The sequence below is a fragment of the Alosa alosa genome, chromosome 12 (assembly GCF_017589495.1).
Source record: "Alosa alosa isolate M-15738 ecotype Scorff River chromosome 12, AALO_Geno_1.1, whole genome shotgun sequence".
NCBI lineage: Eukaryota > Metazoa > Chordata > Actinopteri > Clupeiformes > Clupeidae > Alosa > Alosa alosa.
Window position 1 is genome coordinate 27,867,528 of NC_063200.1, and position 25,188 is coordinate 27,892,715.

Below are 25,188 nucleotides of genomic sequence, written 5' to 3' on the forward strand. Positions count from 1 at the left end.
GCTTAATGTTGCCAGTTTCATGGTGTTGACGGACGGACGGTGGAGCAGCAAACAGCAAACTAGGATGATGCGAGCATTTTGTAGCATCCTCCGGTCGTATTGATAGCGGAATAAGTGCGTTTGTAAGTTCCATTGTCATAGTGTTAGCGTTAAACAGTTGAATACCGACGTAGTGTCAAAATGATGGAAGAAATTGATAGATTCCAAGTACCAACAGTGAACGATAACCCGGAGATGCAACCGCTGGTAAGCAACCCGTTACCGTTACGATTTATTCGGATACATTTCCAATAAACTTGATAGCGTTCTAAACCATGTCAGAAAGCTGCAGTTGTGTTTCAAAATAACATAGTTCTACCATCTAAATCTGTCAACACTCGCTCGCCTGGCCTTTCGAAAACAGATAAACAGGGGCACCAGTGTTTGAGCTTGCAGAGGCGTGTTGTGTTGTTCTGGATGACATTTTCTCAAACCTAACGTTTCCTCAATTACAATATGTGCGGTCTCAAAACAAAGAGACGGTACATTTTCTCAGGTTCATTCTGTTTGAATTGTATTGTCGTTTTCTTGTGAAACATTTGTGTATCGTTACTTTATCCACATGTACGTCACCCGGCTAGCTTGCTAGTTCGGCAGTGCTCAGCCTTTTATTTGATTGCAGCCAACGTCACTGTTATCGAAGATGTAACGAGTGCACTAGATTAGTCTACGTTGCGCTTGTTTATGCTATGAGACGACAGATGTTATTTATCAGTGTTGTTTTAGGGGATCTGGTGTTTTTTTATTATTATTATTGCTTTGTATTATTTAATTAATCCAAAATGAGAACTTGCGGTTGAAGGCGTTGTCATCTCCCACATTCTGGGCTGAGTAGCTTAATGGCTTTCCTCCAACGTTTTTATTAATTCATTCACGCTAGGACGTGGCTTCAGTCGTGTAGCCTGAACGTGATTTTTCTTGTGAAAATCTACTACGCACAGGCAAAGCATAGTACTAAGAGATCTTTCCGTGTGTAATCATGCATTAAATATTTTGGAGGAGCCTACGTAGCCTATCGCTGCGACCTGTAGGAAGGCGCGGCTTTTGATACGGTATAGCCTAGCATACATTAGGCTTCTTCTTCAGTAGCACTGTGCCATTTGTGGACGTTAACATTGTAGGGACAGTAGACAGACAATTGCTTACAATCATGTCACACGACATTATAGAAAACAAAACAGAAGGATTATGTTCATGGTGGCACTGAGTTGGCCTAATTATGGTTAGGTCAAGTTTTAGTCATTTAAATGTCAGGGCAGCTCCCTGACATTCTTGACAACATGAGTTCAGGCAAGCTTTTATAAGTGCTGAGGGGGATATTATAGACAAAGGCCTGTTACAGATTCAGTGCTAGTTGCTAGCATTAGTTATAGCCCAGTGTTAATAAATGAAAGGATCCTTAGGTGGAAGAAATCAGAAGAGGAAAAAAACAACCATATTGTTTTATTGTTTTGGCTCAAACCTCCTAACATTTCTGTTGGCATAACCCCCCTTTCCCCCCCACCACACACTCTCTCCAGGACATTGATAGATAGTAGATAATAAGCAGCTGTTTCCCAACCATCCCTTTGCCTCCGGACAGGCTCTTTCACCTGGGATGGGGTCAACTGCTTCAGGACAGCCAGGAGCTCTATATTTATGTCCATGTCTTAAGTCATCAACCACTCTCACTTGGGTCTTTGTTTTGATATTTGAATAGCTTTCAATTTTGGAGGCATTTTCTACTTGTATTATGATAAGTGCTTGGTGCATTCAAAAGGATGCAAAAAGGGTATCAAATGCCAGATGTCTGACACTATGCCACATGTAAAATCATAATTTCATTTCCCATTATATCATTGTCACCATTCAGCTCATTTTTGGCTTTATGGCCTTTCGGTGGCAGCCCACAGTGTCATTTTGCTCCAACTCAATCCAACCCTATCAGCTTGAGGACCCAGCTGTTCTATGCTCTCTCTCTCTCTCTCTCACTCACTCACTCACTCACACACACACACACACACACACACACACACACACAAACGTACACAGTCCATGCTTTCTCATGCTAATCATCTTCCACTCAATACAGCAGCCCAACAATGGGCAGGCACCTGCCTCGCAAAAACCTCTGCTGGTTTTAAATTGATCTTTTGTATCGCAACCCCCAACACCCCCCCGGAATCAGTAGGGCTAAATAAGCAAACCGCTTTTGCGGGTGGAAAACGCACAAGTTCATAGTCAAGTGGTAAAACTGCAGAGAGAGATGAACATGAGGACAGAAAGAGAAATTTGACATCTAATGAGTTGGCAGCTCTTTCCCCTCAGACACCGTCCCCCGCTCCCTCACCTACCCATCAACGTTCATGTACTTGTCCCGGGGCAGTTCTAAATAAGAATGATAACATTGTAGCTCTTGTGTAACAGCAGTTCCACTGTAAGGTGCTCCCTGATGATGATGTGTTTTCCCTTGTGTATCACGTGATCCAGATCTCGTGATCTACCGTGTAAGAAATGGACAGAGGGGAGCAGTGATCCGTTCGGGCACACAGCGCTTACTATGTATAGCTTGTCCACCGGTGGTCACATGACCCTGGCAGCCTGCACACCCATTGGCCAAGAGAGGGAGCAGGGGGTTGCAGGAAGAGATTGATAATCCCGCGGATGTCCCAGCTGGTTCAGCTGCATCAGCAGCAGCAGCGGTAGCAGTGGTAGCAGCCATCCCCACAGCCTGAGACAGCCTGAGCAATGCCTGAGTGATGAGGTGTGGAGACCACAGCAGAGGGCTTGAGCCTCAGACAGAAAGGTCACAGATCCATAATTAGAGTCGTTGGGGGGTCCTCGACAAGAATGCTTATCCATTACCCGTGTGTGTAGCGCAGGTAACCCTATTAAAGCTGTCCCACCCAGCGACTAGACGGCCAGTCCGAGCCAGTCAAGGAAATTGAGCAATCTCGTCCTAAGTGACCTTGATGGCTGTGTGCACACAGTGACATTTCTCTTCCTTGATCCATCCAGGCTGATGGAACAAGCATGTCTGGAAAAAAAAACAAGCTCCACAGTGCCATTTTACCCTCATACTGTATACAGCGGGGAAAATAAGTATTGAACACGTCAACATTTTTTTCAGTAAGTATACTTCCAGTGAGGCTATTCACATGAAATGTTCACCGGACATTAGTATTAACTTAGGTAATCCACACATTTATAAAAATTCAAACATTAATGTCTAAAAGTAGAGTTATGAGTAAAAGTGGAATGGCACAGGGAAAAAGTATTGAACACACTAAGAAAAAGCAGTACACAAAGGCAAGGAACAAACTGGAATTTATAAGTAATTAAAGAAATGATCCCTCCTATCTGTGCAAATTGATATAAGATGGGTTAGTACATACTGGTGGGCTATAAAAAGTGTTTTTGTTACCAAGGTGTCACACGAGACATTTCATGATGGGTCAAAGCAAAGAGCTCTTCCAAGACCTTTCCAACCTTATTGTTGTCAATGGAACTGGTTACAGATGCCCTTCAAAACTTCAGAATCATCCAGTAAGCAGTATTGGAGTCATTCTCTGCAAGTGGAAGGAACATCACTGCATCATCAATCGGCCATGCACAGGATCTCCTCACAATATTTTTGACCAGGAAGTCAGAAGGATAGTCAGAAGAGTAGCCCAAGAGCCAAGGACCACTTGGAGAAAGCTCCAGAAAGATTTGAAGGCAGCAGGTGCAATTGTTACAGAGAATATCATAGGTAAAGCACTCCACTGCCATGGCCTCTATGCACGCTCATACCGCATGACTCTATTGCTGAAGAAAAACATGTCAAAGCTTGTTCAGTTTGCTACACAACATTTGGGCAACCCTATGAAATACTGAGAGAATGTATTCTGGTCAGGCAAGAGTAAAATTGATCTTTTTGGATGTCATACTACACACCATATTTGGAGGAGAAATGGCACTGTGCATCACCCTAAAATACCCTATCAACAGTGAGGTTTGGAGGTGGAGGCATCATGGTGTGGGCTGTTTTTCATCTCATGGTACTAACAGACTTCATACAGTTGAAGGAATGATGCATGGAGTCATTTTGTTCCGTGAGAATCTTTACATCCACCAGGATGATGAGGATGAGACATGGCTAGACCTTCCAGCAGGACAATTATCCAAACCATTCAGCAAAGGAAACTCTCAATTGGTTTCAGAGAAAGGAAATCGAGGCCCTGACTTCTATCCAATTGAACAGTTTTGGAAGTTCAGGATTCACAAGAGGGACCCCTGGAATCTTTAATATTAAAGGACTATCTGTTTAAAATAATAGGAAATGCCTTGAAGCTGTCATTACGAATTAAGGCTTTTCCACAAAGTATTTAAGAAATTTCAGCAGGCGTGTTTAATATTTTTTTCCTGTATCATTCCACTTTATTACACATAACTCTGGACTTTAATGTTTGGATTTTTTATATGGGTGGATTATCTGAGTTAATACTAATGTCTGATGAAAATTTCATACAAATAGCCTCATTGGAAGTATACTTACTGAAAAAAATGTTGACGTGTTCAATACTTATTTTCCCCGCTGTACATCAGTATGTGGGCCCCCACCACCACCCTCAACACAGTGGTGTGCAAGTGTAGGCTATGCCGGTTTACACATCTTGTCTAGCAGTCACTCCGGCCCATGTTATCTCATGCACTGTGGATATGTGTACAATAGCCCATGTGCATGTGTGACTGTTAAGTGCTTATGGCGAGAGTTTAATCCGGGGCTCTGGATCCCCTCTATGGATTACTCCTACATCATCTGACATCCCATGAACCTCTGGGGCATCATCACGCCACCCATCTCAGCAGGGGGACATTTTGATGCTGTGTGTGTATGGCACGTGGGGAAATTGGCATACCCCCCGGCCTTGAGCCATTGCGAGTGTGCTTTACTTTGAAGTCTTTTTTTGTTGTGTGTGTCAGCACATGAGTGTGTGCAAGCTAGAGTTCGAGAGAGAGTGAGTGATTTTTGGTGGGCCGATCACGTATTCCATTAAGGGCTTGGATTTACTAGTGTACTTGTTGATATTGATCGGGACCTGCTTGAAGTTTACCCATTAGGCCTGCTACTTTCTCTCATACAAACAATGGCATTACTGACAGCAATTGGAATGTTTTGTATTCCAATAGTTTATGTATGCATACAGACAGTAGGTCTTTTGAGAACACACTAATCTGACCATCCTTGAGGCATTCTATTAAGTACAAGGTTAAATTTCTCTGGACCAGACAAGTGGTCATACTGGGTTTGCTGTCTGTCTGTCTACTAACACACACACACACACACACACACACACACGGAAACATAGACACACACACTTACATATTCTCTCTCTCTCTCTTGCCCTCTGTGTGTCAATGATTATTGCCAAGTTATCCATGGCACAGTGCCGAGCTCTCAGTGCTCAGGCTCTGGCTGTGGGCACAAGTGTTGTTCTTCCAGGCAGGCAATGGAGCATTGGAGCCTTCAAATGGTTCTCAGAGTAGAGTCTAGTAAGGAGATGCAGCGTAGTATGTAGGAAGAAGATACAGAAGTATGTAGTAGAGGTATGTAGTTTTTGTTCTCAGGCCAACAGAATGATGAACCAGTCTGACCCTTTTGCCTTTTACGCCCACCCAAGGCGCCTCATCTGACCTCTCCAAACTCCTGTCTGGAATGTAGCACATGCATACTTGGAACACACAAGCTTGCGCAAATGTGCAAGCGACATAGTACGAGCAGACCCTCCCCACTGTCTGATTGTGAACCTGCTGTACAGTATGGCATATTGCATATTGTGCATGCCATATGTTCTGCAATATTTTGATTATATTTATTTAATTTAGGCTATAACTCTCTGGCATTCAGCACAGAAGATGACAAGGAAGAAATGCATTGTACAGGGGAAACTGGTTTTTAATTGTACATATGACAGTAAATGCTTTGACTTCAAGCTCGAGCTCAAGCACCCCCCACTGCTCAGCCCCATACTGCGGCTTGAGGAACACTCCCAGCTCCTGCTTCCCTACCTGCAAGAGAACTGCTGGAGGCGATGTGTTTGAACACCAAGCACTCCACTACTGGTGAACCTGCTCATCAGGCAGGCTGACAGCTAGGCTACCTATCGCTTCTCAGAAACAGTGTTTTTTTTTTTCTATCAGGGCTGTTTCCCCCATCGATCTGTCTGGTCAGCAGGATCCCATTACCTCCTAACCCCTCCCCAGCAGCATCAGTGACCACGTCAGTCTGTGAGAGTCGACCTCTCACACTCTGCTGCTGTCTGAGGGCCAAACATGGCAGTGGTCACTTCCTGCCTCACAGACCGTCTGTCTGTCTAACAGTGTCTGCCAGTAAGGATGAATCACATTATTATTATTATTATTATTATTATTATTATTATTACTTCCTCTATTATTACTTCCACAGAGCAAAGTCTGACCGAGTCTGGCTTGGTCATATCCTAGAGGCTTGCCGGGAGCATGTAGCCATCTCTCGGTCCTGAACCTCAGTTATTCCTGAACCTGAGGCCCATGGGGATGTCAGCCTCGATGTGTCCATGGTGCCTCGGTTCTCACTGGACCGATTTCGTCAGCTTTATTTATGTGGTGGATGAGCAGCAGTTTGAGAGGGCCAGCTGTTCTGCTCGCTGTCTTCTGTGGGCCAAGGTAGTACTGTGCAGTCTGTTCTGGCAGTCTCTTAGTAATTAGCACTGTCGAAGAGGACCACAGCTTGTTGGATCCTTTTGTCTCCGTACAGGAGAGTCCTGAAGGCTAATTGCATCTGTTGGATGTTTTTTTTTTTTTGTCTGCTACACACAAGCAGCCGCATGTTGGTCGATGACTCTGTCGAAGGTAATTGTCAGCAAGCCGCTTCTCTAGGTAGGTAACCACAGTGGACTTTTATTGTTTTATACCCTGACTTTCACTGGCTTAGCCTAATGCTCAAATAGGTATGTCTCACTGTGCCAGCCTATAACCTCATCAACGCACACACACACAAACATACTCACACACACGCTTTGTGTGTGTTTTTTACAGAGCTTGTTGTAGGTGTCGGCATGAGCGGGTGGCGACATAATGATGTCGTGTTTATGTCAGCCGCTCACAATACCCCTGTAAGACTGCGGAAACCCCACAACAGGCGTTGCCTGAGACTCAGTAAACACACACACACACACACACACACTCTTCCCTGGTGTGTTCCAGTATTCACCCCCACGCCCCTTCTGCGTCCCCACCCTGCTGTCGTCCCTCGGCAGAATAAGGGCCCGCTTGTGGAGGGCCATAATGAGTTCTCTGTGTGAGCCCAGAGAGTTCTCAGTGCTCGGCGCCACAAGAGGCCTGGCTCGCTCGCCCCACTCCCACAATCCCCTCTGTTCAGACTCCAGCAGTGCCAACCAACACTGCCCCCCCTATACTAGCAACCCCCACCACACCCCCTGCTGCTGGATCTCCCCTGATGTGATCTCGTCAACTCACACTCACAGAGGAGATCCCACCAGCCAGATTTCACTGGCACTTACACGTGACCCCAGACTGCAGTCCTGTGGGTCAGCTATGGTGTGGAATGCCCCCGGTGCACGGTGCTTTGATGCCCATCCCTTTTGCTCTCTGCCAGCTTATCTGTATCAGAGTGTATGCATATTTATGAAGGCTTTTTTGATGAGTTTAGTGTTGTGATTGTGCCAGTGTTTATAATGTTACCTAATTGATAAGTATTGTTGTGAATGAGAGACAGTGTGTGTGTGCGCGCGTCTAAGCACTTAGATGATGCTGCCACATCAGTACCAGTTCTGCTTTGTGGGTGTACTAACACTCGTCTGCACCCAACGATAGGATCAGTTCAGATTTGTGTGTGTGTGTGTGTTTGAAAGACCGAATGAGTATATTTTGGGCTCTGGAGAGAGGAACAGCAGCCAAGAGCATCAGATGGGCTGGCTCCCCAGCAAAGCAATGCCCCATTTGGCAGTGGGATTAGATGGCAGAGATGGCGCTCTGTATTTCAGTAAGGTCTAGACAGACAGGCAGACTTCAGCACGATCTAGTCTTGTCCTGTCTGTGCGTGGGCACGGGCTCTTGTGTTTTTGAAAATGTGGGAAAATGATAATTTGCTATTCCATATCTCTTTTAGCAGAGAGGAAATTTGGGAGAGAATGAAGTTTGAAGAGACTGTTATCGCTTCCTATTTGTGACAAAGAGAGAGAGAGAGAGAGAGAGAGATCTGAGAAAGAAACGTCTTTAAAATTCCCAGCTATTGCAGAGAAATGAATTTGCTGTGTCACTGTGGTTTACATCTCACTTTTTTCTTCACCGTCTCCACAGCGGTCTCTTATTGTCTCTCACTTTCTTTCCCCATCTCTCTTTCTCTCTCTCCTACTCTCTCTCTGTCTGTCGTTTAGTGTAGAGTTGGCGCTCTAAAGGAGGTCTGAAGCCTCCTCAGGTTGTCAGTTTATTGTCCCTGTGGTGAGTCAGAGGTGTTCTGATGCGGTTGACGTCTCTCCGGTCGCTCTGGAGACGTACTTGAATGTCTCTCTCTCTCACACACACACGCGCGCACACACACACACACACACATATAAACACACACACAGACACACAGACACACAGACAGACAGACAGACAGACAGACAGACAGACAGACAGACAGACAGACAGACAGACAGACAGACAGACAGACAGACAGACAGACAGACAGACAGACAGACAGACAGACAGACAGACAGACAGACAGACAGACACACACACACACACACACACACACAGGAACACACTGTGCCCACATACGTTGTGCTCTTGTCAGGTGCGGGGATGATTCACGAGCGGAGTCACTGACGCCAGGAGTGATGGACGTCTGAGTTGGCCTCTGTCGTCAGTGTGTGTGTGTGTGTGAGAGAGAGAGAGAGAGAGAGAGAGAGAGAGAGAGAGAGATTGTTCTTCTTCCCTTTTTCTGTTCCCTATTCTTTCTCTCATATAAAAACAAAGTCACACTCTGAGTGAAGCCTGTAGCCTAGTATTTGGTCTTGGTTGTGAAGGGCAGGTACAGAGTAAGATTCTGGATTCTGGGCACAGCCTGTGGCGTGTCTTGCAATAGTCTCAAGCCACTTTTGCATTGTTGTTGGTGTGCTGTGTTTTGTTATATTATGTAACAGGGTGGGTTTGGATCGGCCACTGTGGAGTCAAGTCCTCTGTACAGTCACCAGTGGAGTAGAACTACTAGGGCTACTGTATGTCACTGCTTGTTGACATCTTATTATGTAGCCTAGCCTATGATCGCTAAACTTTGATTATTTTTAATGTCGCAATCGTTTATCTCCATTCAGCAGGCTTGTGGTTCAGCTGTGGGCACGCAATTAGCAGCAGTGACGGGCGGTGATGAGCGATGTTTACGTAGCCTAATGAAGTGACAGCTTAGTAAATTCCACGCAGTAGGCCAATGGTAAAGCACAGCGTTTGCTGCATAGAAAAACTCAGTAGCCTATTAGCGCTTTCTCTGTAGCCCTACATCCAGCCCTGAGTGTTGGCCTGGTTGCTAGCTTCTTCAAACTTTGCAAACTCAGCCGGGTGTTGTTACAATTGCGGTGCACGAGTGTATTTGACCGGCATAAAATCGGCATGTCTCAGACTGATCGGCCGGTCGCCGGTCATGGCCGATCACGTGAAAATCGGCCGATTCCGGTCACCAGCCGATCTATCGGTGCATCTCTACTTGCTATTCATTATTATCGTGGGCTGTACTGTCATACAGTAGGCTGTGAAACAGTTGTTGGACTCTATAGTTTTGTTTTTCATGTGTATAAGCAATAGCTAAATTTCCCTTTCTCCCTGTGTGTGTGTGTGTGTGCGTGTGCGTGCGTGTGTTTGCGTGTGTGTGTGTGTCCAGGACCCCGCTGCGACTGCCACCTGTGAGGCGGACACAGACACAAGAGAGTCTGAAGGTGTGGCCATGAACTACAAGCCCTCCCCACTGCAGGTCAAGATTGGTAAGTGGTGTGTTTGTGTTTGTTTGTGGTCAGACCAAAATACCAGCCCTCGGCCGGTCACGAGTACTGGGTCACGGTGTGAGTGCTCACCACTACTGCTGTGTGTGTGTGTGTCCGTGTGTCCAAACCCTTGTGTGTGTGTCTCCAAACCCTCTACTGGTGAATATTGGGAAGCACGTGTGTGTTTATGTGTGAATAGCTCACAAGCAATAGCAACAGAACCCTTTTGCTGCAGAAAAACAAACATAGCTTACTGCATTAGATCTCAAGTGTAGATGTGTGAGTGTGGGGGGGTGTGTGTGTGTGTGTGTGTGAGAAAGTAAATGTGTGTGCCCTCGGGTCATCTCATCCGTAGCGCATTGGCATTAGATCAGTGTGTCGATGCAATGTGTCATCTGTCTGGCCAGTGTCCAAGTCCTGTCTGAGATTGTGGAGTCGGTCTGTCATTCACACCAGCAGTGGATGGACCGGACGCTCACTGATGAGTTTCCTCATAGAGGAGGAGTGCCGGAATGAGAAGGGGAGAGAGAGAAAGAGACAGACAGAGAGACATTCTGATGGATTGATGGTGTCAGGGCTTGAGAAACAGTAAGCTGATGACCCATCGAATGGCTACTTCTTTTCCAGCTGTGCTTAATCATTGTAGGAGGAAGGTCACCTCAGCTCTGTTGTCCTCTCCATCCCTCTCCCCCCCACCCCTCTCTCTCTCTCTCTCTCTCTCTCTGTCTATCGTTCTGTCTTTCTCACTCTCTTTCCCCGTCTCCCTCTGTTTAGTGTTTGTCCTCCACAGACGCCACAGCTTGGATGCTAATTAAAGTTTGTATTGCAATCATGCAGGTGGCAGGAAGAGGTTATTTACAGCCCGACAGGAGAAACACACACACACACACACACATACACATACACGGAGAAACACACACACACACACACACACACACACATACACATAAATACATACACATCGGACACTCGTAAACTCAGTAGAGGTCATCCAAAAGTTGCCCACAAATCTCCTCTCTAAAATAAGCAGACCGGCGCGGCAGAGTGCAAGCTCAGCCTTTTCCGGATGGTTCTCCGCACGCGTGGGGCAGCTCAGAGCAGTGAACCAGCCCTCGAGAGTAGGTCAGGAGGCCAGCAGCTTTGGGTTTCATCCGAGGAATGCTCTCCACAGTCAAGGAGTGTCACGTCAATATTTCCATTCACTTCTTAAACCCTTTTAAATCTGGATTCCCCTTTTATATCAATATCTTTTTCTATTGCATCACTCTCCTTTGGAAAAAGTTACATAAACAGACAAATGGATAAAGCTACTTTGAAAGTGAAGTGAAATGACCGAGAGAAGGATGTTGGCTTTTTTACAACTAGCAGCGCCAACACAGTCTAACATGTTCTCTAGTTTAGCCTGAGCTGGCTGTCAGCCGGTGTCATTCATTTCCTATAGTGCATGTATCGCTCTCATTTTGAGGGTTTATTTTCTGCTCTGCGGATGGAAGGTTCTGTGTTGGCTGTCATTGGCTCGTCTGCCTCGTGGGAGGAATGAGTTTTCGCCTGTTGTGATTGATGCCCTCATCTACTTCGGCTCTTGATTGACAGAGAAACAGAGAGAGCTGGCCAGGAAGGGTTCGGTCAAGAACGGAACGGTGGGCAGTCCCGTCAATCAGCAGCCCAAGAAGAACAATGTGATGGCCAGGACACGGTAAGACACACAGACGCACACACACACACACACACACGCGCACACACACACACACACAAACACAGACACAAATTGCACCTTACCCTTTAATTTCCATAGTGGCCACAGGCCTCAAGACCTCGAAACATCATTACTCTTGGAAAAATACTAACTAAAAGCTAAACATAACTCTATTCAAGAGTATTAGAACATCATGCTAGGCTGGAATCATTAAATTAGAGCATAAGCATGAGTTCTGTTAAATGTGTTCATTTGTCTGAAATTAAAAGGAAAAAGCCTTGAGAAGTCTTTGGTCCAACAGGGAAGAGGTCCGTAGGTGACAGTTGGAGAGTGCTGGTGTAAGAGACTTGTCACCCTAATTGCACTCACACACAGATCTCCAAGGCTAGGCCCTGTCTGGATTAACGGTGATGAAACAGAAGGCTGCAGCTATGGTCTGAATTTCTATGAACTGTGGGGAGATCTTCAAGGACAGAGATCAAAACACCTCTGGAAAGCTCTCTCTCTCTCTCTCTCACTCTCTCACTCTCTCTCAGTCTCTCACTCTCTCTCAGTCTCTCTCTTTCTCTCTCCCTCTGTCGGTCTCTCTTTCTCACACACACACACACGCACGCGCATGCACACGCACAGACACACACTGCAGTAAGCCCCTACCCTCAGGCTTTATTATACCCTCACTTTCGTATACACACAAACACGCACATACAGTCTCTCTCTCTCTCTCACTCTCACACTCACACTCACACTCACACTCACTATTTTAGCACACACAAGGTGCCGTCAACTTTTGTTCCTGGACATATTTGCATATAAATGGGTTGTATACATCTGAAGAACAAGCTAAAGATGTCAGCTATCAGATGTCTCCTCTCACCCCCCCTCCTCTTTGGCGTCTCAGCTGAATTACTCTGGCAGTGCAAATCTCTTTATTCCAATGTACTCCCTACATCTTGTCTGCTCTGTTGATGCAGGTGTTATGAAACGTGTTGCACGTCCAATTCCAGACATTTGGATCAGTGTGGTAGACTGTGAATGATCAATGATAGAAACACATTTATTTCCATTTTTTCACAAACTGGTCTATCCATCTCTCTCTCTCTCTCTCTCTCTCCTTCTCCCTCTCTCTCTCCCTTCTTCTCCCTCTCTCTCTCCCTTCTTCCCTCTCCATTTCTATTTCGCAGGCTTGTTGTGCCCAACAAGGGATACTCATCTCTAGACCAGAGTCCGGACGAGAAACCTCTAGTAGCGCTGGACACAGACAGGTACAGACCCACCTCCTGCTAGACACCTGCCATCCATATCACCTCCAGGGCTTCATTAAAACAATGATAGTGTAAATGATCTTTTCAGGGAACTAGCGATCGGTAAGGGCACCTAAGGGCATTGCAGTTTGCCTCTGTTAACGTAAGTTTTATGTGTAATAATTGTAGCATGCTGAGGGAGTGTGTGTGTGTTGGGGGGTTGGAAGGGTTGATGAAGTTGTCTTTAACGTTCTAATTAAAAGAGGGTGATGAATATTTTTGAGGGCTCACGGTGTGAGGCAGGGGCTGGCAGGCGAGTGTTAGTGCAGCCATGAGCCATGAGCCATTTCATTTTTTAATTGGATTAGGACGACTCAATTATAGATGGGAGACGAGTCGGCGAATGAACCGCCTCCAACTGGGCTACGTCTCTTTGATGCGAATTACTTCTGATCGCCAGCTTCCTCCGAGGAGCGGCCTCCGAAGTAGCCAAATCAGCTTCTCCGCAACGCTTCTTTCTCCTTCTGTGTTATCTTCTGACGTGCAGGAAAACTTGCATCACGTTATGACTGCATAATTTGCATCAAATAGCAGGAATTAAAGCTTCAATCATTCCAGTCGCGTCCAGACACGTCCAGTCAGTCTGGTTGATCCCCCAGTTTTGTCTGGTCAGTAGTTTTTTTGGCCGCCGTCCAGCACGCACGGTGTGGCATTTTTCGCCATCAGCGTCTACAGAAGGCCTGGGCACTCGCGCGGAACGCTTTCAAGAAAAACATTAAAAAAAAAAAAATGGACCTGCACGTTTCGTGGGCGTTTTAAAATGCAGAGGTAATCTGGTTTAGAGACAAAACCCGGCAACGATTTGCATCTCAATGGCGGGCGGTTCCTCGCCCCCAGACCTGTGGCGGTAAGAGAGGCGAGCCGCCTGCCGCTCATTACGGCGTTTAAGGGAGGCGGTGAGTCATCTCAAATGGGCTCTGATTACGGTTATTGTATTCTGAAGAAGCTGGGCCTCTGTGTCGCCGCTCCACACACACTGTGATGATATGGGCAGTTTTTGAGAGTAAGTGTAAAGGATTGCAGACCAGTTTAAGATGAGTGGGTTATCAGGGCTGTGTGTGTGTGTGTATTATGTGTGTGTATATGTGTATGAGAGTGTGAGTGTGAGTTTGTCTTTAGGGCAGTTGCCTGATGAGTTGAGCTTCATTAAACATGAAGCTGTAATTACTCGTAGAATCAATAGAAGGTTCCAGATTGCCTCTGCTGGTTTCTCGTGATTAATCAATTCAGCTGAAATGCCATCTCCTCTCTCACACCAGTCTCCCACTGCAGGATACACACACACACACACACAAACACACACATACGTGCAGATCACTGACTCCACTGCAGTGACCTCCTGCTGCAATCACACTCCTTTGAACAAAGGCACACACATACTGTACATTTGTTTTTTTTACATACTGTAACTATTAGCTGTGGCTTATACATTGATTTTGCAACATTTCTTCAGCTATGAGGTTAATACAGGGGGCAGTTAATATGGTAATAATATGGTTTTGTTTCTTTTAACTTCCATAAAACACTGTCCTGTGGCTTATACACAATGCGGCTAATACACAGGAAATTACTGTAAAACATACACACATGAGGTTAAAAGAGGATACACCTGAAGACGGATCCCTAGGTTTGCTCCAACTTAAAATATGACAGCGTCCAAAGTGATTAACTTTATTCTAAAATCGTACAAATGCACGCCCACATAGACACACACACATACACACACACACACACACACACACACACACACACACACACACACACACACACATATATATAAATTACATTTTAGTGGAGAGGGCAAAAATATTCCCCAGCTGTTTCCGTTCTCCAGTCAGTAGCGGTGTCCAGATCCAGATCCAGAGCCTCTAAATGAGCTTGTTTGCCTCAGCTCTGGGGCAGGGAGTGTCTAGGGAGTTCCTGATTAATACACCACGCTCATCTGCTCTCCTCTCCTCGCCATCCCTCAGAGACGTCCTACTACTTGAAGTTAATTCCACGGGAAGATTCCACGGGTTGGGAGGCATACATTAACTTTGCACAGGAAACCTGACTGGCATTCAATGTGAACACTGGCCTTTCAATGTCATTATCAGTCTTCAGCACCTTCAGCAAAGACCACATAGCAAAGAATACTTGGATCACTCTTTGAAAGATGTCAAATTGAAAACAGGTGCATGTTCTTTGTAGAGACTCGAATCCAACTGTGTGTGTGTGTGTTCTCTTCCAGCGATGATGACTTTGACATGTCCAGATACTCGTCGTCAGGATACTCCTCAGCCGAGGTGAGATGTCTGAGGGAGCAGGTACTTACACGTTCTGACTAACCCTGTCTAACCCTGAGCAACATCTCATGTCTACAATACATGTGAAATACCAGTTACACTATATTTACTCACCACAGTTAGGCACTCTGTAACAACATACCTTAGTCTTGCAGGGCTAGAGTACATGTTTCGGGTTGAAAGAAACCCGTTGAAATGGTCTTTCAGTACCCCAAAATATATGCTGCTAGCAGGTCTGGCCTGCAATCTATAGCTTCCAATGTAAAACCCATGCAATTTGAATTTCAAGTAAACTCACATCAAGCTACCTAGTCTGGCCCCACTAGACTAGTGTTTGCTGTAATTCATCACATCCTACTGTACATGCACACATGTAGTTTTATTTTCTTCTCACATGACACAATTACAATGCAGTTGCATTATATTTTAACATTTAACGTCAATTACCCCTAAGGCCTGGGCTACACCGGGTTCGCAACTGAAGCGCTCCATTCACGTAGCGTAAAAATAGTTTAAAGGAATTATCCGGAGTAAAATGCACTTTAGATCAATTTACGGATGATTGGGAGTACATACGTTGAGTTGACATCCAAATCATGTCATTCGGATGTGTTTTGAGAAAGTTCGATGTTACCGTTTTAGTCAAAACTTCGTTGGCGTGGAAGTGAGAAGGGCATATTATTTCGCCGCTACAAAGCGCTATTTTTTATACCTCTTCTACAGTTCCAAACAACATTACACTTACGTGGTAGTGAGTAGAGGCTCCCTAAAAGCCAAACCGGTATCCCGAGGTCTTTTGTGGTCGGATAGAGTTCAGAATGAATTTCATCAAGCCAGTACCATGTTGCCATCTTTGCTGCCATCTTTAGGGAAAGTCCGTGAAGTCGATTGCCAAGTGTGCTCTGGAAATTCACAATTTCGTCGCTGTTTTAAAAAAAAAAAAAACATAGTCCAGTCCATACAACTTCATTTCAATTTCAAAAGAAATACTGGACTATTTTTTTAAAAAAAAAATTTAAATTCAGGAATTTCCAGAGCACACTTGGCAATCAATTTCTACCGGACTTTCCCAAAGATGGCAGCAAAGATGGCAACATTCGAAAGGTGCTGGCTTGATGAAATTCATTCTGGACTCTATCCACTCACATAAAGACCTCGATACTTCGGGTTTGGCTTTTAGGGAGCCTCTACTCACTACCATGTAAGTGCAATGTTGTTTGGAACTGTAGAAGAGGTATAAAAATAGCGCTTTGTAGCGGCGAAATAATATGCCCTTCTCACTTCCACGCTTAACGAAGTTTTGACTAAAACGGTAACATCGTAACTTTCTTAAAACACATCCGAATGACATGATTTTGATGTCAACTCAACGTATGTACTCCCAATCATCCGTAAATTGATCTAAAGTGCATTTTACTCCGGATAATTCCTTTAAGAAGACTAGTGTAAGGTTTTTGAATATACGCGCCGCTATCATGTCTGGTGTAGCCAGTTCCACTATAATTCATTATAATGAAAGCTAATTGTTGCAGCAGACGCTACACAGACGCTTCAGTTACGCACTCGGTGTAGCCTCCCTGTGACATTACTTCATGACCCCATATAATTGAGCATTTCTTGGATGTTTTTTCATGGCTGATGGAATCATCAAATGGAAAGTGACTCACATGAAAGTGAGACATAAGAATTTGGCCCTCGACTACATTCATGCAGTCCCTAGATACCTCTAACTTAAACTCCTGCCTGCAAACAGCATCTTTTACCATTTCTTTTTATTTCATAGCAGTGAAATAAGGCGTTTGAGGCGTTGCACAGCAGTAGGCATACACTACTCATTTTCTAACAGTCTTTTCCTCTGTGTTGGAACTTCCCCATGAAGTACATGCAGTTCCCTGTACATTAAGCACTGCTGAAGTTGATCACCACCCTCTCCCTTCCACCCCATGCAGCAAATCAACCAGGACCTGAACATCCAGCTCCTGAAGGATGGCTACCGGTTGGACGAGATCCCAGACGACGAGGACCTGGACCTCATCCCCCCGAAATCCGTCAACCCCACCTGCATGTGCTGCCAGGCCGCCACCTCCTCCACAGCCTGCCAGATCCAGTAGCACCCTCCTCCTCTTCATCCTCTTCCTCCTTTTCCTTTTCTCATCTCTCCATCCCTCTTATCTTTGCCCCTCTACCCATCACCCCCTCGTCTCTGTCGTGAGACGAATAAGAGTTACGAGTTCTCTAAATGGAATGATGACTAAACGAATAGAAAATGGCAATGAGTTAAAATGTTATATTACTGTAATTAATATAAAATGAAAGGGGAAAAAATGGGGTAAATGCACAAAAAATAGAGTTCCTAACTGTCATTGGTTCCTCCTATGGTAGGACGCGTGTCTTTGCATCATCTTCAGCGGGGAATGGAGCTTGTGTATGTGTTTGGGTGTGCTAGACAAAACCTGCTTTGGTTACAAATGCACGGAGAAAAGGGACAAAAAAACAAATCTAAACGGAAAACAAAGTGAGTAAACACTAAATGTTCTGTGCTTGCACAACCTCTCACTCCACTGTCTTGCTTGTGATCTGGGTGAATGTGTACGCAGTGCATGTTTGTTGCAGGCGTCCGGAGGTGCTTCGGTCTCGTGGGTCGTAGATGGCTATTGGGCTCTCCCGCCAAACTGCTACTTTGTATGGTCATGGTCAAACTGTAGCAAAAGCAAAAGAGGGACTAACTTGTATTTAACACTTTTTTTGTTTTGTTTTTTTGAAGTCCCTGCACTCCTTAAGATGATCTATCAAAACTGGTTCACTTCCCCTGTCAGACCCTATATTGTTTACATTGTCTCGTTTTGTTTCCATAGTCTGGGGTTTGTGCAAATCCACTATCCCATTTCCCCCTGATCCAAGGGGAAAATACAGGGTTGAACTGCATGTGTCAACGAGAAATTATATGGACGAGATATTCATGTTTTTCTTTTTTAAATTTATATTGGTGTTATTATTTATTGTAATGAAATGTTACTCTCTGTTAGCATGTTGCTGCTTCTAGTAGTATCAGAGCTCACTGGGGCATCAGGAGGAAGAATGACAGTGTGTCACCAGTGTAATGCTAGGACTCTGGTTCCCTTGATCTTGATTGCTCCTCAGTACACTTAGCAGAAGTTAGGAGACAGCCAAGCAGACTGATTAAACAAAATGGTTGCCAGATCTTATACTGAATGACACACTAAACCAGTCCCTCTTCCAGGTCTCTCAGTGACTTGATTGCATCTGTTCGAGAGACTGGAAAGTCTTTCCTGGCCATTTGGTTTTCATTCTACCAGGGAAAAAAACAAGGTGCGACAGAAAACAAACCCATCTATACCAGGTGTGTGGAGATGAAGCAGCCCTTTCTGTCGGTGTTCTGTATGTTTTTGCAGTTCACATGAACAGGTCACTGTTCATTTTGTTCATAATTTGTTTAGTCTTTACTTTTTAATTATAATTAATTTATTATTAAGTTTGTGCTTGTTTATTTCCAGTGGTTACTTACATTGTTAGTGAAAACGGTTACATGCAGTAGTCATCATGTGTTCATCCTGGTGCACCATGGGAGGTCAATTAGAGAGAGATGTTCATGTTGAAGTAGCTGCTTTGTCCTGTACAGTGGTGTGACATCACAAATATACTAGTTCCAGCTGCCCCCAGCTCATGTGTCGTATCTCAATGTCCCGTCTCTGTTTTTGTTTGAGTTTCTTGTCTCTTCATGTGTGCCAAACAATGAAACGAGGCAGAAATAGTGGTGTGGTAGAACTCCGACATTTTACTCCCCCAAAAAAATCCAGAAAAATATTAATTCAGATTAGCAATTTTGAAAAAAATTATTGTGCTGTGTTGCCAGACTAAAAATGCCAGTATCTACTTTTATGTGCAGAGCTGCCATATTGCGTTGTGCTACACCACATAAGCTAGCATGCTATAGCTAGCACATATAAACTTGTGTTCCTCTCACTACCATTACTCCCTTGTGTCTATGCTGTCTGATCACACACGGCCCCATTTCTTTGCTTTTATAACCAAAGACTCAATAATAAGTCAGATGAATCTTTCATCCCTTCTAAAGGCCTTTAGGCCCCATGCATGAGAACGGTTGAGTATTTTGTCAAAGTTATACATAATGTATATTGTACATGGCCACTGTGTCAGTCTTAGCAATGAAAGGGATTGTCTTTTCTGAAAATAAGAGAAAAGATATGTGTCTAGTTGTTTGTGGTGGTGAGTAGACTACCTCCCCCAATAGTCATTTGTGTGTACGCTAAACAATGACATTCACCCTTCGAAAAACCTAGCTGAACTCCACATTTTCACATGGGGAAAGACTGACTTAATGAGTGGTGTCAAGCGAGTTAAGCGATTGGCTCCTGAGATACCTTTGGTGAGGATAGGACATTGTGCCAGTGTGAGTCCAACTCTGAACATCTGCCACTGACAGGAATAACTGAGGGGTCCATGCCAGTATACCGCAATGCGCTACAGCCCACTCCACTCACTACACATACTGTAGGCTAGTTAAGTCACCTCACACTCAACATTCTCACTAAAACACTCTAAATCACACTACTGTGGCTAACTTTTTTTGCTAACCAATTAGAATGGCATGCCCTGGTGTGAATAGGACTTGCTGTGGAACATTTCCACACAAAATGGCATTCAGGGTTTTACTTAATTCTTCCCCTAGTTCCTGTATATTGTTTATTTCAGTGTATGAAGAAGAGTAGCATTAAGGGAGTTTAGTCCAATAAATGTATATTCCAAACTGAGCGTTTGTGCTGTGCGTTAGCCAGCAGGGCATTGTTTTTATTATTATTTGCTTTTGTGTTTTCTATGTAGAATGGATGATGTGTTCTGACTTAACTCTGTTTGGAGCTTCTGTTTTTCCTCTGACTTCTGCTGTGAGGGGTGCCAGAGCTTGCAGTATATTATCGTCAATTGAGGCCTCAGTACGGGCTCCATCCCTTTCAGGTGTATTCAGATTGTGTTTGTTCATCCTTCAGATGCATTTTTCTGTGGCTTATGCAAATCCTTCCCTCCTTTCCAGCCTCAAGGCATCAGTTTAGCTGTGAAGTGCTTAAGTGCTTGCTGTACCGCCAGAGTGAGTCACATTGCCTTGAGTTTGAATGTAGCCCTGCATTTGTTAATTCAATTATACCAGAAAAAACAGCATTATACCACAAGAAAACAACAACTGAATATTCTATGTATATCATCTCTTCTTGAAGCTCTAGAAGCATTAGAAGGTCATATCTTTTTCCCCCTCATTATCACTGTTTGTCCACTGGTTTGGATGCAGGATTGTACAATGTCCCTGATGGTCAGAATTCCCTTGTTGGCTGTAGGAAAAGATAAGGAATGTTGACGTGATTGTTAAATGCAGCTTAAGAGACACTGGCCAGGAAACCCCCTGTTTTTAACCCTACAGTACCTTCACTGTTGGTTACTGGCTGCATGGGAACTTAAGTTGCAGCCTAAAACAAACTTGTTTACAGACGTTAAAATCTGTGGACTGCCATTAAAAATCAATTGTCCATGCAGACATTGAGCAGTGTCCTAACACAAGACTGTTTTGTCCACAGAGTGTCTGAGCAAGGCTCAGGACACATCTGGGAAACCGGCCAATAGCAGCCACCTCAAGCTGTTAGCGGGTGGTGTGGCTACTCCCGGCCTCTGATTCTCAGAGTTGGTTTACGTAACCCTGACCTCTCTGTCACACTACTCGCGCTCTCCCTCCAGCCGTCTGGTCTGGCTGATAGTTGTGGTGGGACCCAAGTTAAAGAAACCGGGTGGCCATGTGCACTGATTGGATTGGATTTATCAGAATCATCCGTCATGCGAGAATGGTCTCCCTCTCTTTTTTCGCTGTCTGTATTTTTCCTCGGTCACCCTTGCTTTGTGTATTCACCAAAAAAAAATGAATGAAATGAAATGCACCTATTTCCCCCGAATAACACCCCCTCATCTCAGCCATTTTCACACTTACAGTATAACTCTTGAGTTTGCTGATTAAGAAAATGCCTTAAGTACAGCTCCGTAGTGGGTGTCTATTTATTTGCTGTTGGTTTTAGTTTGATTTAATTTATTTAAACAGAGTGAGAGAGTAGATCTTTTTTTCTTTTATTTTTTGTTTTTCTTTTAACATAAAACCACATTTTTTTTATTATTCTGCAGATATATTGATCATGATTGTAAAGATGTGAACAGTTTCCATACCAGTATTTAACAGATGTTATTGTTCTGTGTAGTGCATCATATCAATAAAAAAAATCTGGAATATGTGACTTCACCTATACAATTTTGTCAGATGTTTTATTCTCAGTATACTAAAATCTTTCTCCTTCTCTTCCTCTGTATGTCTCTTTCACTCTCATGCACACACGCTCTGACTACACTACAACATATACTGTGAAGTCAGCACTTCTGATTGTTACCATGGAGCCTGTGCTGCCTATAAATTGAATGTATCATGTCATGGCTTCCTGGGTCCCAGTTCCTGCTCTGTACAGTTATTCTGTATAGACCTACTGACCCCGGATCAGTTCTTCTTTCTTTCTCTTAACCTCTCTCAGCCAGACTTCCCAGAACAGTATGAGTACCTCTACTGCCACAGTTTCTCAGGGAAGGCTACCCGTCGGTCACAGTTTTAAGCTCTACTCCAGTGATCAGCCAATAGGGTTATGGGGCATCATGATTACCTGTGCTATGGGCGTTCTGATAGGAGGAGAGGCCTGATGAGCTGGGACTAATCCTCTGAGGGACAGATGGTGGCCAAGGGCTTATGGCACCTGTAGGCTCTGCTCAGCGGTAGCCTCAGCACCCTGAGTAGCCTTGCTTTGTAAGGAACAGTAAGGAACATAAGAAATATCCTCAAAATTAACTTCTCTAAGGGGGAAAAGAAGTGAACTTTGAAGACTGTCAGGTAAGTGATGCCTTATGTCAACTGGATCTCTGAGTATTTCTGTCTGGGATTGTCACTGTGGTAAACTAACTGTCCTTATGCAAGGTTAATGGTAGAGCTGACACATCTTCCTTGGTCTAGTTTTGTGGATGATTTATAACAAAGGATGGTAGATACTACACCATAAAGTACCTGACCAAGTAGGCTACATTCCATGGGCTTAGAAATTCTCCTTGGGAATTCTGAAATAAGGCAGAAACATGTAACATTACTGTATGCATGCTAACTCACATGGTGACTTGGAAGTCTAAGCTGTGCTGGCTATGCTGTGCTCACTCCACTTGTTGCCTCATGGAGTTGTTTTTCCTTTCTGCAGGCCTTCAGGTTACTGGACATCCAGTGTGTTTCAGTGTGTGTGTGTGTGAACCATGTGGCTGAGCAGTGTTGGCGTGACTGCGCTGTTTCTCCTGCTGACTGCGCAGCACCTGCATGCGTCTGCGCTGTCTACCGTCTCCTCCTATGAGTTCACCGGATTCAGGATGCAGCAATATCTGCTGCAGCAGGACAGACATGGTACTGAGACCCTCACATCTGTGATAGACACACACACACACATGGTGACTAGTTCATTAACAAAATATAAACATAAAATACCTGTGTAATGGGTTGCGCTCGTTCCATGGTGTTACTGGTGTGCACTTATGATACACACTCTATACAGCTTGCTTTGTACAAGTCATGATATACTGCCGTCACCTGTACACTGAATTCCCTTGATTTATATTATGAACTGATACAGTATTTCACAGAAATGGCCATTGCCAGAGAACACAACCATTTTATGTCTCCGATTTGCCTGTTCTATTCTGGAGTTTTAGAGCAGTGCTTAATTTCTTTAGTTTTAGAGCAGTGCTTTATTTCTGATGGAAAGGCTTTTGCTCTTATCAGTCATCACTAAAAGTGCTTTCAAGCTGCAATCTCATCGTGATTAGCAGTGCTCTGTAATTATCCATAACAGCTGAGAGGTGTTGCTAATGGGCTACTGAGATCTGACTGGAGCTCACCCTCATCTGGCCAAACTACTCCCCAGAATGAGCGTCTGTCTGTCTGTCTGTCTGTCAGTCTGTGGACGGATGGGTTATTTTGTCTGCTAGAGGCGCAGAGACAGGCTACACAATGTTACTGTTAAAAAAGTTACCAGTGTTTCATAGGCTGAAATAGAAGTACAGAGAACCACATAGCCATGACAAAAGCTGTTGAGCTAAATCTTAATTTAAACCTGGACATGAAATAAAATATCCCAGAAAATAACCAAAATGTTTTTGTTTGATCAGTTGACATCTTATTTGCCTTGAACAAAAAGTATGCTAAATATGTATGTATACTATACTATATATCTATGTATACTTTTAAAAACTGTAAACTATCTATAAACTCTTGTACATCTTGTACAACAATCTGCACTATAGCTTGTGGAGTGTAGTTCATTCAGAGTGTATTGAATGCAGAAATACTGGTAGTGGTAGTCACAGCAATAAGTTGATCAGGTTTGACACCTCAGCTGCAGACATGGTGTCAGCGTGTCTCGTGACCTCTGACCCTAGGTTGCCGTGGAGCCATCGTGGTGGCGGAGGCGCGCTCATCCGACTACCCTGGCCTGACGCGCCGCTGCGTGATCATGAAGCTACCGGATTTCACACTGGACCGCTACGAGGATGCTCAGAGGCAGAACGCTGCTGCCGTGCTCATCCTGCTGCCCAGTAACCTCTCCGCAGTGCCACCGGAGGTGATACAGGTAACCTCACCTGTTGACCACCACCACATACCCCTACTAGTATCCACACAAGTTCATGTGACAAAGACCTGTCAAAAATTCATTCAACCCTGTTCTTCCCTACATACATCCAACATAGTGTAGTTCACAGATCTTCAACAAAATCTAAATTCCAAAACTTATCAGTTCACATGTCAACACCGAACATTCTTATCTGAAAATAATATTTACATTCTTACTGATAAAACATTTAATTAATCCGCATATCCAAGTACTTATGTTTTCCTATGTTGTTCTTTAGGGAGTGTTTTTAAGGTAAAAAAAATGGGACATTTTTTCATTCAATTTCATTCAAACATCTTATTATTTTCTACTATTTTTCTCCACTGGCTGAGGTTGAACCCTTTGAACCTGGTTTTAGATAGAGGAGAAAAGTCAGTGAAGTGATGAAAACGGCCAGTGCTGTATACCTCATTCTGTTTTGTTGCTCTGTAGACAAGACATGAAGTGAATAACAAAAATGCCATCCATCTGAAGAAATGTTCTGGTCTCAGAAGCCCCACAGTCAGCCAGACAATTGATGGTGCTTCTCTTTGTACTTTCACCACTGTGGCATCACTGTGTATTAGGAATGACTTCCAAACTTCTGCTTATCAACAATGAATGTACCACAGTATTTCATAGAATTTACTGATTGTTCGGAAGGCTGTCTAGCAGCAGAGTATGCACTGAGCACCCTTATTGTTTGTTTATGTCTTGGTATGTACTATATGGTGCCTGATTGATAACCCCAGTGAAATGCTTTTGAAGGCTGTTCTGTTGGTGATGTTTTTTAACCACAAAGGTTGTTGGTGATTTTGTTAATTGGCCACTGTGGGAAATCCCCTACCTATAGCACTAGAATTGTACACCTCTCCTGTGTATATCTGAAAAATATGTTGTCTTCTATCTTCTCTGTGCTTCATGTGATTACTGTGCCTTGTGTGTGTGTGTGTGTGTGTGTGTGTGTTGTTACAAGCCTGGCTCAGAGCAATGTAACAGAGTAGGGAAAGGCCACACACGGAGTAACGATATATATATTAAAATTATTAAATGAATAGAACTTAGCAGAATGGGTTAAGTAAAGTCAGTATTGGAGTTGGATTTGGAAAATAAAAGTGTAAGCAATCAGTATAATGTGGTGCAGTG

At 44.2% G+C, this 25,188-nt stretch overlaps 2 protein-coding genes across 3 annotated transcripts in view; both read left to right on the forward strand.

The window, feature by feature from the left end:
* fam219aa (family with sequence similarity 219 member Aa) lies at positions 1 to 19,563 on the forward strand. 2 transcript variants are annotated; one of them, XM_048258367.1, is made up of 6 exons: positions 1 to 246; positions 9,920 to 10,019; positions 11,613 to 11,715; positions 12,897 to 12,977; positions 15,247 to 15,322; positions 17,251 to 19,563. In XM_048258367.1, the coding sequence occupies exons 1-6, from the start codon at positions 181 to 183 to the stop codon at positions 17,410 to 17,412; spliced, it is 588 nt and encodes a 195-aa protein (XP_048114324.1). In that variant the 5' UTR covers positions 1 to 180; the 3' UTR covers positions 17,413 to 19,563. The 2 variants fall into 2 exon arrangements, with proteins under 2 accessions (XP_048114324.1, XP_048114325.1); XM_048258368.1 differs by having other exon boundaries at positions 15,247 to 15,301.
* The window catches only part of zgc:109965 (Nicalin-1-like), a 13,624-nt gene continuing 7,016 nt past the window's right edge, over positions 18,581 to 25,188 (forward strand). Inside the window, exons 1-4 of the mRNA XM_048258366.1 lie at positions 18,581 to 18,662; positions 20,908 to 22,247; positions 22,603 to 22,799; positions 23,831 to 24,021. Of these exons, the coding sequence (XP_048114323.1) occupies positions 22,655 to 22,799; positions 23,831 to 24,021 (336 nt within the window). The 5' untranslated portion in view covers positions 18,581 to 18,662; positions 20,908 to 22,247; positions 22,603 to 22,654. The remainder of the gene's footprint in view (positions 18,663 to 20,907; positions 22,248 to 22,602; positions 22,800 to 23,830; positions 24,022 to 25,188) is intronic.

Coding starts and splice junctions, on each gene's coding strand:
- fam219aa (XM_048258367.1), top strand. CDS start 181: ATGATGGAAGAAATTGATAGATTCCAAGTACCAACAGTGAACGATAAC. Junction 12,978..15,246: donor GTAGCGCTGGACACAGACAG/GTACAGACCCAC, acceptor GTTCTCTTCCAG/CGATGATGACTTTGACATGT. Junction 15,323..17,250: donor TGAGATGTCTGAGGGAGCAG/GTACTTACACGT, acceptor CACCCCATGCAG/CAAATCAACCAGGACCTGAA.